At 38.5% G+C, this 19,835-nt stretch overlaps 1 protein-coding gene across 1 annotated transcript in view; it reads left to right on the forward strand.

Moving 5' to 3' along the window:
- SIM2 (SIM bHLH transcription factor 2) overlaps positions 1–19,835 on the forward strand; it is a 59,415-nt gene that overhangs the window by 28,284 nt on the left and 11,296 nt on the right. The window contains exons 5-8 of the mRNA XM_008496642.2: positions 7,128–7,213; positions 9,445–9,644; positions 13,551–13,657; positions 18,979–19,126. Coding sequence (XP_008494864.1) covers positions 7,128–7,213; positions 9,445–9,644; positions 13,551–13,657; positions 18,979–19,126 — 541 coding nt within the window. The remainder of the gene's footprint in view (positions 1–7,127; positions 7,214–9,444; positions 9,645–13,550; positions 13,658–18,978; positions 19,127–19,835) is intronic.

The following is a 19,835-nucleotide window of genomic DNA, read 5'->3' on the forward strand; positions in this document are numbered from 1 at the left end:
ATAACAAATATTTGAAGTAGCTGGAATAGAAAAAGGGACCTGCAATCTTTCTCCACATAATTTATAAAGCAAAGGACTGTGTCAAAAATGGGAGGGTAAACATTTAGAAAGAAGCCTAAAGCTCTGCTTTTCACAGAATCACAGAATTGCCATAGTTGTAAAAGACCTCTAAGATCATCACATCCAGCCATCAACACACCCTCCACCTCCACCAAATAAAATATATTTATCTATATCACCATGCCCACTACAGCATATCCTATAGTGCCTCACCTGATTCTACCACCTCCCTGGGCAGCCCATGCCACCACTTAACTACTCTTCAGTAAATAAATTCTTCCTAAGATCTAGTATAAGCCTCCCCTGGTGCAACTTCAGGCCATTTCCTCTAGTCCTCAAGCAAATAAATCATTATTTACTTGAGAGAAGAAGCCAGCATCCACCTCTCTGCAACCTCCTTTCAGGTAGTTGGAGAGAGCAATAATGTCTCCTCTCAGCCTTCTCTTCTCCAAACTAAACATTCCAAATTCCCTCAGCCTCTCCTCATAGGTCTTGTTCTCCAGACCCTTCACCAGTCTGGTTGCCCTTTTCTGAAATCATTACAGCAACTCAATGTCATTCTTGTAGTGAGGGGCCCAGAGTTGAACATAGTACTTGAGGTGCAATCTCACCAGTGCTGAGTACAGGGGCAGGATCACTTCCCTTCTGCTGGCCACACTATTCCTGATACAATCCAAGATGCTGTTGGCCTTCTTCAGCACCTGGGCACACTGCTGGCTCATATTCAGCTTGGTTTTGATCAACAGTCCTAGGTCCTTTTCTGCCTACCAGCTTTCCAGCCACTCCTCTCCAATTCTGTAGTGTTGCATGGGGTTGTGATTTTCATCTCTAAATCCTGTAGTAGATGGACACAGTGTCAATAAGTTCTGGGAAATGTTAAAAGCTGTAGTAAGGTGCTTGGTCTGCTTTTCAGGAAATTATCATCAGTGCCTTTTGAGATATGTAGCAATTTAGAAGCCAGGGTGAAGGCTTCTTTTTAGCTGATGCAACTATTCAGACAGTCTTTTGATTAAACTTTTTTAAAAAAAAGCCGAAAGAGAAGAATGCAAAAACTTTGAAAATTTTTCAAGACTCTTCTGAAAAGAAGGACCAATTTTCTAATTATTTTTAAATTATTTGGAAGACAGCAACAAGTCACATTCAGGGAAAACAGCAAAATAGATGCTTACATAGAAAGCAAAGGACAAGATGGGAAAAGCAGACCCATGCTGCAATACTTGGACCTGTAAGAGAAAACAGAGTTAAGGCCTTTTGTAGCAATATATAGCAGTTTGTCAGAATTTCAGATGGCTGTGGCAAACACTAGAGAAGGTGCAATTAAACAGACAAATGTTTTCATTTGTGGTGAACTTGCTTCAATAGGAGGTATGTGAAAGAAATTGTGCTGACTAAGAGATACAACAGTGGAATTTAGTGTGAGTTACAGCAAAATTTGCTATCTCCATGTGGTGACTGCTAACTTTTATGAAACCTCAGGTGGTAGGGAGAGGAGTGGCTGAAGAGCAGCCCTGCTGAAAGGGATCTGGTGTTGCTGGTTGATGCTGAGTGTGGCCCTGGCAGGGAAAACCACCTCCTGTGGTGCATCAAACCGTGTAACCAGCCAATATTCAGCTATAGCCTGTGTTGGTGCAGCCTCACCTTGATTATTATGTGCAGTTCTGGTCCCTTCAATTTAAGAAGGATGTGAAAAAATGTCCTGTGAGGACTAGATAAGGAATCTGGATTTGTCTTGTTCGAAGAAAAGGAGGCTGAGGGTAGACCTCATGGCTCTCTCTACAGCTTTCTGAGGAGATGAAAGTGCTGATCTCTCTAGTATCCAGTGACAGGATCCATTGGAATGGTACAAAGCTGCACTATGGGAGATCTACATGGGATATTAGAAGCGTTTCTTTACCAAGAGAGTGGTCAGACACTGGAACAGGCTTCCTAGAAAGGTGGTTGGTGCCCCAAGGCTGTCATTGATTAAAAGGACCTCACATCTCTTTAATAATACATTTTAGTTTTTGGTCAGCCCTGAAATGTCAGGCAGTTGTACTTGATAATCCTTGTAGGTCTCTTCCAACTGAACTATTCTAATTTATCATAACCTATTGTATCCTATCCAGTTTGTTGTCAGATTTCCAGTTTTGTAGCTTGCTTCTCGAAGTTGCAGTTAGTGAGGCAACATAATATATAATACCTCCTGCAGTGACAAATGTTAATTTACATATGAGATTTTTTACTCCAATCTAAAATATCCCAAATATCCCACTGTACAAAGATACAGTTACTGCAGTTCAGGTGTTGTGACTGCACATTTGGAAAGTACAGTTTACAATGGGAGGCATTGCTATGCTTAATGAAGTCTCCTTTGTTTCCTGCAGCTCTAAAAATGCTATTGTATAAAAACATTGTTGCATCCATACAGACACAGAGAGAGAGTGCACATATAGAGATATTACAGTTCTGTAATAGTGTTCATTTAATCATTATCACTAATAATAATATGAAGTACATATTATGTAATGAGAGAAATGAGGTTTCTTTTGTTAGAGATTAAGACATCCTCATGCAGGATGCAGTTTTATTTCTTATTCTCCCTTTTCAGAAAAGAAGAAACACAGTACAAAACCGAAACTGAGCAATGTGTAGTTATCAATTTCCATAGTATCTGAATTGATAACTTTTTCTTCTGTCATACCTGTGGAAGACAAAACCAACAAAGTCTATTATTAAGTGTGTGTGTGTGTTAAATCAGCTGGAATATATCAATAAGTCTCTCTGGTCTACTCAGTAGCATTTTGTTACTTGACCTTCATTAGCTAATGTCTGCAACCTGTTGGTTTCATCTTTTTCCTATAACAGACAGACATAATTTATACATATCTTTAATATTTTCTTTGCACTTAAAGAGAAGGTGTTAATATTTCAGTGATGCATTTATATAGTTAACATCTCAGAATAATAAAATACAGTGCTTAAGCTTTGGTTATTAGATTGTGTTAATATTCTCTGATAGTTAGAAAGGATATTTTATTTCAGTGTTGTTTATATTCTGGTTCAATCATAACATTTTGCTATTCACTATTCTCTCAGGTTTAATATATATATGTTTATTACTCTCAACCTTAATTGCTTAAGAACTTGATAACACGATTGGTTTCCTTTCTGTTTCAAACCTCATTTACCTTCTTGATAGCTTAAAGTTCTTCCTGTTATTTATATGTGATTTGTTTGCATGTTTGTTTGAAAGAATTCTAGTGATACCAATAGTTACATTACGAGGTCTAGATGCTTTATATTGTTACATTTTTGCAGCTTTTCAAAACTTAATTCTGACTGTTAAATCAACTCCTAAGAATAATTGGTTGCATTTACCTCTTTCTAGCCTGGAATGCTTGTTTTACATTTACTGTTTTCCCTAATTTGAGGCTTTTGCTACAACCCTGGACAACAACAACTGGACATCTCCAGTCATTCTACTTTTACAGCAGGTGCTGCCTACTTATGCCACAGGCTATTTTCTTCTTAATAACTGAGCTTTCATGTCTACCATCCCCTCACAATTCTGTGATAAACTTCTGCAGCAGGACAGCCTGCGTCAGTAGTCACACTTCTCACAGCTCATCCGATTTCTCCTGTTTGAATGTTCAACAGCTCCATGTCTGCTTGCTAAACCTTTAGGTACCTCATTTTCTTTTTACATTTTCTTCATCACAGCAGATCATCTTAATTGCACTGGGTACATCATGTATATGATATTTTAAAGTTCATGTTATGTTATAACGCAATACATTATATGTTTGTATTTATATTTTATTCTGTTAGCATTCATCAGGGTACCAGGGCTCTTTATTTCCCAATCAGCTTTAAAATTGCAGATTTACTTTAGTTCTTTTTTGCTTTTATACCCCTTCAGCTACTTTCAAGGTTACTTGGGAGCAACACTGGCAAAGGTATCAGTTAATGTGAATTCTGATTCACACTGTTCATAGTCTTGCATAGCTAAATGCTTTATGTGAGGGTTTTGGCCTCACTGTTCTCTTCTATTTTGTATTCTCTTGATCAGGTCTGGAGAAGCTTTTATTCCCAGTAGGTGCACAGAAACACACCTGTATACACAGTGACACCACCAGTGACAGATCAACACAGACAGTAGAACAGTGTTTTTACAGGCACCACACACAGACTCATAGGACTCACATAAGCATAAGCAATATGAATGGCCTAGTCCTGCTTTTCCCTGCCAGCGAGTCAGTGTCAAAGCTTGCTGGTAGATTTTATACTCATGCACACACTCATAAGTATCTCTCTCTGGCAGCTTTTGTATTTTGCAGCTCCACTCCTGCAAGCAAGATGCCAGATACCATGTAGTGCTTGCACATTTTTCACTGGGAACCTTGACACAAACATTAGGTTTAACCAGCCATGTAACCATCCCAGCTGTCTGGTTAAAAATGCTGTGGCACTTCATATCCAGCTGTGCTATTGGACATGTTGCATTACTAAATAACTGCATGAGCAGCTGATATGGCCTCAGACCATATTGAAATGGTCAGGCTCTCCTCTCCTTTAGACACACTGCTTTTTCCTCCTTGAAATAACAGCTCTCACAGTGATGCTGGACTCCACACAAATGATTGCTCTAACTACACACAAGAGGAGGAAGGCTTACCATCAGGTATACACTACTTTGGCTTCTTCAGGTAAAAAGGCAGTATGTCACTCAGGGCACAGATTCTGTGTGGCCACATGAGCCATCTCTGGTTTTGCTTACTTAAGGCATCCTAACATGAGCTAGCTCAAGCCTTAAAAATGGAAGCTCTCAGATGAGTCCCCAGTTACCTCATGGGTAACTCTTCCCTCCTTAGATTGCAGGCACAAGATACAACTAATTTAAGAGACTAGTGTTTGTTGGTTCAGCAACACACTACTAAAAAACAAGTTACTCAGTGATCTACAGTTAATAAACGCATCATTATTAAATTACAGTTATATAATTTTGCACTTGATTACACACAGTGATAAAGCTACAAATTTTTACTTGTAAGTCTCACAAATCACATGCAGCTACTATAGAATTACAAGTATATTATACTTCCTCCCCCATACTACTTAGTGTTAAAATACAACTCTAACCCTCTTTACTCTGTTCCCCTATGCCACACAGTGTCTTTGCCCTTGAATTGTTTTAATCACCCTCCTGATTTTCTAGAAAGCCTGTACCTAATTACAAGGACTGGTGCTCCATTGAGACCTCTTGCTTACCATCCACCATCATGAAATCAGGGAGACAAGGACTCTTCTTAAATAGTGAAATAATTACCAATTTTAAATAACAATGGAAAGGTATTATCTTTAGTCTGGGTACTACTATACCTTTATATACACCTAAAGACCACACCGTTCATCATAACCAATTCCTGGTGAAACAGTGAAGTTAGAACTAAAAGAGTATTTCTGTAGCAGTGAACGAGACTCCAGAAACATTTAAAAATCAAGGCTAATTAATATGGTGCCTGGAAGGAGGCTGCTACTGAAAGAGACTCTTAGGCCTTGTGGCAGGACATCAAGTAAGTTTAAGGCATTGCTTCCAGCTCCTCTAATAATCCCTTTTTATAGAAGAATGTAAGTCATTAAAACAGCTAGCAACTCAGTCTATGTCTGAAGATGGTCTATGTTACTCATTACTATGCATTAATCATTTTTCTCCCTTGGCACCCTTGAAGGGAGAAAGTTACCTTTACTTTGTGTGTATCGGGCTGTGGCAGAAAGAGAGCGAGCACTGGTGTCAGGTCACATAGAAAATCTCTATTGAAGCCATGAATTGTACCCATGTTCCCAACTCCAAGATCCATTCTTTACTCATGAGGTCATGCTTCAGCAATAGTACTTGTACTGTATGGCTTCCTTCCACCAAAATATATACCTTTGTACTTAAAACTCTATAGATGTGCCAGTTCATTTAAGTGCCTATTTTCCCCCATATGGATCTAATTTGTATTAGGAAGATAAACAGAAAGTTCAAATACTCAGGAAGGCTGATACTAGTTGGGGTGCACTACACACTGCATTTCTTTTCCCTCTTCACTAAATCCTTTTGCTGTGGCTGTATCTTCAGACCTTTATACTCAGAAGTTAATGTAGAGAGTTTATTGGTTTCTAGGTAGTGGTCTGAGGCTCCAACTACTGCAGGTCTGTGGCTAAGAGGTGTTAATTCAGTGATGGATGCATGAAAATTTGGAACACAACAGTTAAATCAAGTTAAAACAAGACTCCAGCAATGGACTTTGGATCAGACCCTGTGGGGAGTTAGGAGGTAATACATGTTGCAACAAATATGAAAATCTCTCTGCTTCCCTGATTTTTCTGTTCACAGATATATCAAATGAGGGCTTCTTCCTAATATAGTTGTGTTCTGCCAAACTGCAACTTTCATTATAAAAAGAACTATTAATGATGTCTGAACTGTTATTGATAATAATTAATGCTAAAGATAACAGTAACTTATGCTTAGCAGAAAATGTGTATCTGCGTAATATTTAACTTTAAATTATTTCTGGAGGTTATCCATGAAGACATTTGTTCAAAAACAGTTTACCAAAATGGATTTGCAAGACCGTGGAACAGGGTATAATATTGCATGTGGAGGCCAGAAGTTCACCATTCTGGGCATAAGTAGCTACATACACTCAAATTATTACAAAACCAATGCATTTTCTTGTTTCCCATTCTGCTGCTGTTTTGGAGGGTACTTTCAATTACCTTTGTTCCAAAGGAGACATTTCATTCCCTATACCAATATGTGGTGGTACCTAGCTGTCCAGAAATTAGGTGATTGTCTTGTGAAGGATGGTAAACCCAGAAATTTTTAGTAGTCATGCTGACTTGTCCAGCTCTCACAGGGAATCCTAACATGAAGGTAAGACAGATCCTGAGGACATAGATCAGGTGGGCAAGTATAATGACTGACTTCTATTGCTACCAAGGGCTGAGACATAAATATAGCTTTTAAATCATAAAAAGCAATGTTATGGACAGTTTTGAAATCTTCAGTAATAAATAAGCAGTGTGGTTTATGCTTTCAGAATATGAAATTGAAAGATCATTTTTCCTGAGAATGAAGTGTGTCCTAGCCAAGAGGAACGCAGGATTAACATGCAGTGGTTACAAGGTAATGTAGATAAGTTTGTTTGTTTTTTTCCCTGAAAGAGACAAGATTATTTATTTACATTGGTTCTTTTTTTGTTTGTTTTGTTTTTTGTTTTGTTTTGTTTTGTTTTTTTCATCTGTGTAACTGAAAGCAAAGTCTATGATGGAGAGAATCAGAACAGATACAAAACCTGCCACTGTTGATGGCAGACTCCCTTAGTAATGCAAATCTATAGTCTCTTGCAGTGAGTTGAAGTTTGTTTTGTGACACATCCTGATCCCTGGTCTTCCAGATAGGGGAACTGGCTGAAGCACATTCACAGAAGTGAAGGAGAGTGCACAGCCAGGTCTTATTTCTCCATGGAACTGGAGGGAGGTGAACAGGAACCCAAACACAGGAGCTTGGAAGTCTTCCTGCATTCCTCTGCCTTGATATTACTGTGCTGCAGCTGAGCAGCCCCCCAGCTGCACAGGTCACCTCTGCTGTCTTGACCAGAATTATCTGAACATTAGTGAAACCATAATGTTACCCTACACAATCATTAATATCAACTCGGGGTTGAATTGTATGAAACCACATTTTTAAAAAATACATTTTATTGTTTATATTAATCTTCTATTTATTACATGAAACAAGAAACCACCAGAAGTGCTGAGATTCTATAATAGCACCTGCCATCCAGGTAGTTCTTATTTTTAGCTTTACTGGATGCATTTACTGCTCTTCAAGATACACAGTACTGTTCTATCACTTCAGTGTCAGGAAAGAATGGTATTTCACGTATAGTCTGATGAGGATTAATTTTGTTTGAGTTATTGAAAAACATAAGAAAAAGCATGCAAGAGAAGCAGAGATCTTATGTGTTCAAGGTCCAGATATATTTGTATATTTACACTGCTATCTACCTGGTTAGACTGATAATTCTTCATTACATGGACCCCTGTTTGCTCAGCTGCTTCCCAGCAAAAGATGATTCTGTCTCAAAGCTGAATCCGAAATCAGGTAAAAGAGCAGAGCTTGTAGTGGTATCTCCCTGTGTTGCTAATTTTCCCCATTTATGACTGCTAATCAGGGGGATCACCTTCTTTCTTATTTTGCTCCCTAGTATAAGTTTACGTAGTGAAATGTTTAAGGATGAATTAATCCAGAGGGATGTTTGCCTAAATTTATCCTCTTTGTACTTAGAATCAGGGCTTGCTAATTTTGATTATATGACTTGAGAGCTGAAGCACAACCAAGACTCGTTAATCAAATAGCAGGAAATTAGTAGGATCTGCTGAGAGATCTTAAGTTCTGCTTGCTAGTGTACTTTATCTAAGTATAGTAACCTCAAGGTGATTGGAGAGGAGGATGGAAGATCATACAGGAGGAGCCTATTATGAGTGACTGTTTAGTCGGTTGTTCAGGAGTACTAGCTACAGTGGAAAGTAATTCCTTTATGTTGGACACAATTAAATGTCAAACAAATACAGAAATTAGCTGAAGAATGTGTAGTATGCCTGCTGTATGGACTAGAAAATTGGTAGAAGTACAAATGATTTCTAAATACCAGCACAGCATTAAACAAGTCTTACTTTCTGAAACACACCCCAGGTTACAGTTTTCTTCTGTAGCTGACACTGTGAATTGTTACAGTCTAATAACGAAGTTATCACTCCTGTGATTAGAAACTGTATATGAGGATTCAAAAATGTGGTCTCAAGACTCTGGGCTTGGTAACATTTCAAATTATGGCATCTCAACTTGCCTGGAGCACTTAAAACTAATTTCTAGTGCTTTTAAATATATAGAAATTAACCTCCACTAGATTTTTAAAGTGTCTGTTTTTCATCAGAATAATAACTCATTAAGATGTAAATGTTTATAAATACCTGTGTGTGAGAGAGAAAGAGTAATTTGAAAAAGAAGCTTCCAGATTTTTTTATTAAAGAAGAGGAATTCTGACTGTATCTACCAGAAATCTGTATTGTAGAGAGCTTAAGGTATTAACTAGAAAGCCGTCTATATAGTACCAAAGAGCATGTGCTTCAATACTGGATTAATCTCATTGGCAGTAAACACTAAAACTGTGTTTACTGTGCTTTAATCTCCATTTATAAATTAACTGCACTTCTGAAGTCTTAATAGACTATGCAGTATTGAAGTGTCATAAGGGTGTATTGCCTTGTAACCTCATTGAAATTGGGTGGTCAGCTGACTTGCAGCATCTTACATTGCCATCAGATACTGAATATATTTTCTTCTCATGCCAGGTGATCCACTGCAGTGGCTACCTGAAGATACGGCAGTATATGCTAGATGTGTCTTTGTATGATTCCTGTTACCAAATCGTTGGACTGGTGGCTGTAGGTCAATCTTTACCTCCCAGTGCAATTACTGAGATCAAACTTCACAGTAACATGTTTATGTTCAGAGCCAGTTTGGACTTGAAATTAATATTCCTTGATTCCAGGTAAGCAGCTGTTTCATTTCTAGCATAAAATATTTTCCAAGTGTTATAAGCTACAGTGGTTTTCAAACAGATCAGTATATCCATGAAAGAATGGAATAGTCCAAAATAGGTCTGGAACACAAAGACAACATGGGTCTTCAAAGCCCTTCAGGTCACTGAATAGACTGGTTTTTGTTTTGAATGCCAACATGTAAGAGCCTGTACAATTTAACCTATATTTATGTACAGCTTCCGAGAGTCAAATAAAGGCTTCTTGCTTTAATAGGCAGATAAACATCAATACATTTTTACCTTAAAGGAAATAAGTTTTAACATACCAAGCTAGCAAAAGAAATAACTATATACCATCTTTTGTAATTTTAAAAAAGCCATAGCTGAAATATGGAGGTCAAATGACTTGCTGGAGTCATCCAGAAAGCTTTTGAGAGGCTATGAAGAAAACATAGTATAATGCCTAAACAATGAAACCAACCTTACTAATGGGGCTGCTAGAATGAAAATAAATTCAATTGGCTACTACATGAAAACACTGCCTTAAACAAAATGTAGAAAATTGGCTATTGCTGAGGAAAGAGAACCCTACCTCTCAGCTGGTATAGCCCACATACCAGCTGAGAAAAAAAGAGTACAAAATCAGGACCTGTGAAATTATTTCCTCTCTTTTGGAAGCATCTTTTGTATGCATCTTGGCATCTTATAGTATAAAATGATACTCTGTACAGTGCAGTTCAAGACATCTTAAGGGAAAAAGTCCAATTCCCTGTCACTATAACAGGTTTTCCTATTGACAAGATGATCATTCTTTGAAAATCCCATAGTATTTGGAGCAGTATGTCACATACTCTTTCATTTCCCTGGCATGCTGGATTTTCAAGAAGCAGAAATTGTATTCATGTCTAACAGTGAAAAAGAGTCAGTACCCAAGACAGTGGGGAAGTTTTGCATGGCAGGTCAACCATCCAAGAACATGCTCTTTCTCCATGGTAAGTCAATGAGATAGTGAGCCATCAGCTACTAAAATACAAAGACCTAGTTGTTTCTGGAATCCTTTTTCTTTTTTCTTTTTTTTCTCTCTTTCATGTTTTACTTAATGTAACAACTACAAAGAAGCACAAGGCTTCAGCAACATGCCTTTGCATGTGGAAAAAAGGAAATGATATGCCTAAGAGGAACTGCCTGGAGACCTGTCTTCAAAGGAGACAGTGTAACCAGAGGTGTTGACAGGAGAGCAGATAGAACCGGTACTGTTGCATAGCTGTGTTTACTGAAGAGCAGATGGGTGTCCTCCGCAGACGGGACAATAAGGGGTATTAAGCATTACCAAAGCCCTTTGCTCTCCCAGCTGAGCAAACCAAATTATATTTGCTTAACGCAGGGATATATTAGGAATAAGCCAAAACTGGTTTTAGCCTTGCTTCTGGTATCTGTACAAGCAAAAGGGTTGCTAGATATTTAGATCCAGTAACATCTAGTAACAGTCACAGCAGACAGACCAGCATGAAAACTCTAGGAAGGAGCAGTTAAGTAAGCCTCTCTATACACTTGATGCAATATAAACATGCAAAGTTTCTTTTATCAAGGTCATTGGAAAAAGAAGAGTTACTTCCAAAGTGATCTGCCTCATCTGATTTTCTGGATGCAGCCTGTTCATTCATTGCTGTGTGATTTTACAAAGGCTTTATGGAACTCTAGGGGGCAGAACTAGTCATTTGGGCAAGCTCTGTCCTTCTGCATGCCCTCTCACATGAAAAGAACAATGTTCAGAAACGGAGCTCCCTATAGTGGCTATCTAAGGGGATAATTTTTCATTAAGGATGTCAAGGAACTGAGTTTAATATCAACTTTTCAAAAGTTTGGGTGTCCTCATGACTGTTAATGGTGGGGTTTTTTGTCCCATGGGAAGACCAGTTTTAAAGTTAGGCTGTACCTCCATTATAATTAGCATTTGGCTTAGGTTTATGGCATTTTATTTGGTTTTTTATTAGCTGTTTCTGTATTCACCAAGTAAATGATCAGGATGAAGCTGCCACCCTTGTTTCAGTTGCACTGAAGTCAGAAGAAGCACTGAAACCCAAATTAGAATCTTTCACCAGTACTTCACCTGATATGCCTAGAACTGTAAGCCAGGAGAGTGCACATGTTCACTCCATCTTGTCAGTCCCTGTCTGTGGCAAAGGCATGCAAAAGTTTCCCAGATGAAGGCATAGCTAGGGGAGCTATGAATATAACAGTACTGAACTTCTGATAAGTCAAACTAAGAAGGCATTTTAAATTTTTTCTTTTTTTGATTCCCTTCAGAAGAATTCCATCCCCCAGCACTCTCTCTCAAATAGACTGTGAAGTCCTCAGTCTCTGTGGGATCCACTTGATTCTTTAGTGCTAGTATAAGAGTAAAGATGTATAATTGTTACAAAAGAAAAAAAAATCTACAGCTCACGATGACTCATTGCTTGAGACCCCATATTCCTTTCTGTAGGTGCTGCTGTGTTGTTCTCTGTTGTAGTGCATCCTCAGTAGTGTTTAAGTTCAGACCAGAAACATGGTTTTGAAGGGAATGCCGTGATGGTCCTTATTCATTGAACTGTATGTAGTTCATGTCATGAAGAGGCCTTAGGCATGTGAACTGGGTTCTTTCTTCCAAGGGCATGTCTAAGGCACTCCAATTATTATCAAGTTTTCAGTCTGCAGGCCCAGGGTAGAGTTAATCCCAAATAAAAGTCCTGAAATTAAAATATGCAGATGCACCTGCTGCTGCAGAAGTAGATACTCAGCATTAATAATTATATTCTGCAGATTGCCTGTCAGTAGACTATGTTGGTGGTTAGTGTAGACATTCCTTTGTATTGTATCTCTGTTCTGCCTTTCTAGGTGAAGAAAGCCCTGGATAGCATAAAAAAACCCAAAAAAACACTAGGTAAACAAGCCACATTACATTTGAGTTGCATGATATACTTTAAGGATTTTTGTTCTCAAGCAACAGCACTAATTAAAAAAAGTCCATTTTGAACAATGAAGTTTGACTCTTCAGGTCTGACCCCATCTAAGTCTGACTAGTGTAGGCTGGTTTTCCAGCATCTACAGAGATGCTGCTCTTTCAAATTTGTTCCATTCTTCCACTTCCCATCATGTAAGGATGTTTTCCTGAAGTCTAGCTTCAGCCATCCTTTTCTTAGCTTGTGATCTTCCCAGCTCCCTGTCTTTCCACATTCTCAGATCTAATAAGCTCCTGTTCCTTTTGTAAGGCATTAGCCTGATTTTATTTATAGACAATGATAACAGCTTCTGTGGACTGACATACACTCTGCACTTTTATATTTGCAAAAGCAAATGGCAATTTGTCAGCAGTTCCCAGGAGTACTTTCATTGTTTCATGACTAGCTCCTCAATTGGATCTTTGTGAAAAGGATCATGCATGGCAGTGGCAAAAGCACAAAGCAGAAATATCACAGAATCACAGAGATGTCAAGGTTGGAAAAGACCTCTAAGATCATGGCATCCAACCATCAACATCCCCTCCCCTCTGTAAAATAAATAAAAATTATTTATCAATATCTGTATCATCATGGCCACTAGAGCACATCCGGAAGTACCTCATCTACACAGTTTTTAAATACTTCCAGGGATGGTGGTTCCACCACCTCCCTGGGCAGTCCATTCCAACATCTAAGTACTCTATCAGTAATGTAGATCTCCTTTTCCTGTGTGTAAGGCTGGTCAGGGAATAGCTGCATTTTCTTTGGATGCATGGAGTGGGTTTATTTTACTATAAAGATGAGGATTTTTACTCCAAAAGTAACATTGTGTCCTGCAGATTTTAGGCACCTGATTTATTGGCACAATCAAATATTGTTAATGAAACATAATATTCCTAGTGATTTTGATTATTATGAAATCTTCTTTTTCCAGGGTGACCGAATTAACAGGATATGAGCCCCAAGATCTGATAGAGAAAACCCTCTACCACCATGTTCATGGCTGTGATGTATTCCATTTGCGATATGCTCATCATCTGCGTAAGTAAAAAGAATGCTGGACTGAAATGCATTAAATAGAGTGAGAGGTTTTGCAGACAACAGGCACTATGCTGGAAAGTAGGGAAAGCTTTCCAAATACTGACTGGAGCTAGATTTTCAAAAGTGCTTGGCTATCACTTTAGGAAAACATTAGTTTTGCAAATAAGCTAGATACTCAATAAGCAGTGATTCTGAAATAAAATGTTTCTGGCCACATCTATCTTTCTACTTAAAGGATCTAGGCTCTTTTAAAAATCTGGACTTGATTCTTGGTGGTGAATTCTTGAAGGAAAAAAACCTAAAAGAACAAGTGAGTGAGTGAGAGGGAAAAATCTGAACTTTACTAGGCTCTGTTGTTAAAAGAAAAATTACACAACAGCTCCCCATTCCTCTGAAATATGTTAGTAATAATCATCCCATGTTTTAAGTGAAGGCAAACAAAAAAAAAATCCTTAGATGAATGTTCATTAATAGCATGTGGATGAGGTTTGGAGAGTTGAGTGTCAGGGAAAAAAATTACACATTTAATAATTCCCCATCTGCCAACAGAGACACTAATCATATCTTCAAACATCTGGATTTGGGAGGTAGTTCATTCAGTAGCACATTAATTTGAGAAGCAAATTGAGGGAATAGCTGAACTCTGGCCTTGGCTCAGTCTGCTGCAGCCCATATGATGGAAAGATGACATCCAAAAACCAATGTTAGTGAATTTTTTTTTCAGATTGCTCACTTGGGCTGAAAGCAACCAGACTCAAATCCTCTTAGGCTTCCTGAAAGAGAGGGTAGTCAGTTCTTCACATTAATATGTGCTGTTCATAAGGATCTGGAATACAAAAGAGGATGTCAATGTATTAGGCAAGCCAGGGTTGAAACTGTAAGGACTGGACTCTGGTGATGGCAGTGTGCGCTATACCTGGGAAAGCCAAACTGGCCTTTACAGCAAGCTGATATTTACCAAAACACCACTGAATACTATGGGACATTGATAGCCAAAAAGGAGAATAAACAAGGCATATGGTAATGTCCTGTTGGAGGCATCCTCTTTGTAGAATTAACATCTGCATCTGGCTGTGACTGTTGACCTGTACAAAATACCACTAGTTATTTTCTCAAGACTATTTCAAATACCTATGTCAACCAGTATGAAGATTTTTCTGTTGTAGCCACAATCATCTCCAGAAAACAGTTTAGAGCAGCGTGATGGATAATTCTGTGTGCACAGTAGTAGACTTGTAATTTGACTGCCAGTTTCATCTATGTATGGCTGGAGTTTCAAATAGTCACATTTTGTTTACTGTATTAACACCCCCTACCTCCTCCAACAAGAAAAAACCCCACAGCCAAACAGGATAACTAAAAGCATTTCTCTAGATACCATATCTGACTTACAAAGATAAAGTATGTTAAAGTTTAAAAACAGAGGAAGAATGTGAGACATCTGCATAGAAATTTATGAAAGTTTCACAGCAAATAAGTGCCAAGAAGCAAAAAATAATGGCTAATGCTTGGGCAACAGTGGGAAGAGTGCAGAATCACGGTCAGAGTACCAAGTAACAGGAATTATTAAAACAGATGTTAAGTGTACAGACTTCCTCTGGGGAGCACTGTAATAACTCCCCCACCATCCATCAGTAAATGTCTTAAGAACAGGAACAGTAAGAGGTTGGCAAGTTTGACACACTATTCTAAAAAGCAATTTGATGATTAAGTGTCATCTGATAAATAAATCTGGAGAGAAACATGTTACACCTAATAAGGGTATTAAGGGGAAAAAAATGGAAAAAATAAAGGCAATCGCTTCTTTAAAAGAGGAAAAAAAAAACCAAACTGAGGACCTAAAGCATCTGAGCTTTAAGTTAGGCTGCACAGAGAGCAAACCAAAGGAAACAGTCAGGGGAACAAGTTAGAAAGGATAGAGCAAGAACCTCAGACTATGAGGAAAATGTAGATGTGAATATTTGCCTAAGGTGTGCTGGCAGCATGTTTTAACATTTTATTAGCTTCCAGCTATATAAAAAAAATCTTCTGGTCTTTGAACTAGTGTTATTTATTTCTATAACACCATCAATATACACACTGTTTGCTCTGCAGCTGGGGAAATGCAGACACACAAATAAAGAGACCATGCCTAAGGAACTTGCATTCTAAAAGATTGAGTAGAGAAGCTGTTCCGGTACAGACAAAATATTCTTCTGTTTCAGTATAGACAGAACATTTTTCTGGCCTCACTTCATTGGAGAAAGCACTTCATTTGTACCACTGTCTCTCTGTGAGGAGGATTTTTTGACTCTGACATGCTGTAGCCTCATTGCTCTTCCCGCAAGAATTTTTACAAGAATCCCATCTCTCTGTCTTATCTCAAGAGAGGTGGTAAGGCAAGCTCCAGCCTCAGCTGATGTCATCACTGAACTGTTCTGCTGCTTTCTGGAAGTAAATCTATGTATTTATAGAATTTACCTTCTAGCAGAGCACAATTTCTACTCTGTACATGGAACTGAGTCTACAAAATTCTACTTTTACTCCCCCAGTAATCAAGCCTTCTGAGAGAGCTGCACTAGTTTTTAAGAGGGCACAAGAAAAGTAGATTCTGCTAGGGCACCATCCACTGACCACACTGCTCAAGGGCTGGACTGCTGACATGCCAGGTTGTGTGTGCCAGGGAAGCTAAAACAACTACAATGACTGAGGAACCAAGAAGTCCTCCTCTCTTAGTGATATCCCTAAGTGCAGGCTAGGAACTCCCAGCCACATGTCCATGAGTCTGATGGAGCCTTTTAAAATAGCCATCTCTGACAGACCAGAAGGACCAACCCAGCCAGTCCAGTGCCTTTTTCAGCTTGCCTGCTAAACCAGGAGGGAACCACAACAGTGGAACACCCAGTTACAAATGGCACATTTAGGAGCCAAGACTAAAGCCACTGAGCCCTCCCCATTTGATTGCAGCTGAGGCCACCAAGAAGTCTGAGCCTGCACAGATGTCTTGGTAGTGGATTTACCTCACTTCCATTTCTGAGGTTTCCCAATCAGCATTGAACAGGGTAATTTAACACAGAGCCAAATGGAAATTGACCTCATTTACTGTATCGGAAGTGTACTTCTGTCACCTAGCCAAGGTCAGACTTCCCCCAGACTGCTAAAAATGCAAGAGACACAGGGTCCTCCCCTGTCCCAGGAGAAATACTGGTTTATCCATATAATTAGGAAAGAAAACTGAACACTGTAGCCCTCAGTGGTTTTCACATCTTTTAAAATACTGTCCTAATAAAAGCTGAAACAGGAGCTTCAAAAAATCAGCAACAGAAAGTCAAAACTAGTCCCACAGCACATGGAAGAACTTTGTTACAGTTAGTGATTCATTGCATTAATTTCTATTTTGGAAGACTGATTAGCAAAGGATTTTGAATTGAATTCAAGGAAAACCTGACCATAAAACCAGCGTGAGGACAGTTCTGAAAAGCTTAGACCATATTACAAAAAAAGTCTGTTAGATGATCGAGGCCTAGGACAACATATACGCATCATTTCATAGAACTGGACTATTTGGATTACAGAATATCAAGAAGTACAGTGGTTCCATGGCATATAGCTGATTATTAACAACAAAAAAAATTAAAATCAACTTCTTTGGCATTGTTACACTGAATCTTTAGTAGCAGCTACAAGACATTTACCTTGGAGAGATGTATTAGATGTAAAGAATACATCTTTATATATTTTGTAGGTGTGTTTACATACTTACACACATATTCCTCATTATATTCTCAAACATATGTACATGTACACACCTCCACCCCATAAAGTATTCTATGTAGAAAAAGAACACCAGCAAGTATGAGGAAAAAAGATGGTATCTAAGACAGTCTTCAAATTCTAAATAGTACTGGCTTGGTGTGAGGATGGGTTTTGAATATCCTGCAAGATGTTGTTGGTTTTTCTGTTGCTTTCTCAAAAAATGGATACCACATCCTGTAATGGAAGAAGAACTGACACTTCCAGAAAGACCTCTCTAAAGTCATTGTGAAAGAGCTGAATTACTTAGGGAGATTAACTGGCTTTGAAGAAAAGTTTAAATATGTTGTGATGTGCAGAGACAAATAGGAGACTAAGCAATCCAGAGAGATGCCCTAGACTTAGAAGACCTTCTAGCAAGAACAAGAATGCTGAATGCTTGCTTCTCTATCTCTGTCAATCTTACATTGGGCTATTCACATTATTAGTATTATTGAGGTCTCTGATTGCTATTGAAATTACATACCCCTGCTCCTTCAGGTAACACCGGAACACAAAAAGAGCCAACCCCAGCAATGACTGATAGCCATAGAGTTAATTACCAAGCAGTAAAAAAACCCCAAAGATTATGCATTTGTTATTTCCCAGTTTAACATTTGATGTCCTCCCTGTCAGAAAAATCTTCTATGAATACTAAGTATAAGGCCATACAGTTTCATTTCAAGTTGTCATTCATTTAACTAAAGCTGGTTGAAAGAAAATGCTGCTGTTTGATTTCTTAGGTGTCTTCTTCTCCACCAGGCATGTGCAATGAAAGAACAAAATTACAATGAGCTTTGCTACTAAGTTTAGTCAAGTACAAGCCTAACATTTGCTAGCAGTAATTCCTTTTCTTAATCATGTCTTATATAGAGGAAAAGCTGCTATTGATCACTTTTTTTGGACATAGATTGTGTACCAACCTTAGTCCCTTTTTTATTAATTTAAAAATAAGTAACTGATTGTATTAGAAGATTAAGAAGATGGAGTTTCCTGAGGAATGCTCCAGGGTTACAAGAGAGAAGAGCTACCTCTGAAGGCTGGACACTATCCTCCAGTGAATCATTAAATTAATGCCTGGCACCGAACTGGAAATATTCATAGCTAGATTAAATATTTAAAGATGTTGCACAATTGCTTTTATAGCATAGCCTTATGCCAAAACTTCTTTATTCACAGAGAATCCACAATGGTACATAGAGGAATACATAGAGGAAACCTATCAGATAACTGATTTACATCTCTGGCCTTTATTTGGGTACTTAAGAACCAAAGGGCATTTTAATTTTCCCTTTTTCAATCAACATTCAAAATGTAGAGCTTACAGAGAAAAAAGCATCAGAGTATAAAACATATTGCACTGACCTTGTGAAACTATGTAAAGGGGCAGGACAGGTGGTACTGTGCAGTGGAGCTATTTAAAGTTTGGTGGGAGGAGGATATCTAAGGGAGGGAAAAGAGGGAGAAAAGCTCCTGCCTTGCAAATCCAGCTCCAGGAAGTGGTCACAAGTTGAAGCAATGTGAAGAGCTTTTTTGTGTTGTATTTACAGTGTTGGTGAAAGGCCAAGTCACAACCAAGTATTATCGACTACTGTCCAAGCATGGAGGCTGGGTCTGGGTACAGAGCTACGCCACGATTGTGCATAACAGCCGTTCATCACGGCCTCACTGCATAGTGAGTGTCAATTATGTCCTTACGTAAGTCAAAATACTTCGTACCATTATGTGTTATCAGTAATTGATTCATTACTAATTAAATCCTTTAAGTCTGTTTTGCTTGTGTCTTCCAGTATCATTCTGTGTTTGCATGTCACAGACACTTTCCTCTCCTCATATCCGTCTTTCAGTTACATCACATAAAAAGTGCAAGTATTCCTGGTGAATACCTGGTACACCATATGCTTAAATGGAATACCACTTGTAGCTACTTGCATTAGACCTGGACCCCAGTTTTGCAATTGGCATCAGAACTGCACTGGTGCTGTACAGACACAGTGAAAGCTGCTGCTACCCAACAGAGGTCATGGTATCAATTTGGGAGACATATGGCAGGAAGCATTAATCACTGAAGATTCCCTCACTTGCCTTGGGTTGCACAGATACTCAGGGCAAAACTGCATTCTCACAATGGCAAGTAGCTCCCTCTGAGTTGGGGAATGTACAGCAGTTTGAACACTTAGTTTATGAATTCTGGTTCAAGTCATGAAGTTGTTACAAAATTCCTATCATCTTGACAGAAACCTGAGAGAGAAAGAAATCTATGCTGACTAAAAAGCATAAATAGTAGTGAAACAGATTGTGACTCAAGTACCTGTCTGGTGGGGAAAAGACTAAAAAAAGGATTGTGCTGAATAGTATAAAATATAAAAAAGCAGGGAGCTATACACTCTTCTCTTTCATCTAGACT

The sequence above is a fragment of the Calypte anna genome, chromosome 1, assembly GCF_003957555.1.
Source record: "Calypte anna isolate BGI_N300 chromosome 1, bCalAnn1_v1.p, whole genome shotgun sequence".
NCBI classification, from domain to species: Eukaryota; Metazoa; Chordata; class Aves; order Apodiformes; family Trochilidae; genus Calypte; species Calypte anna.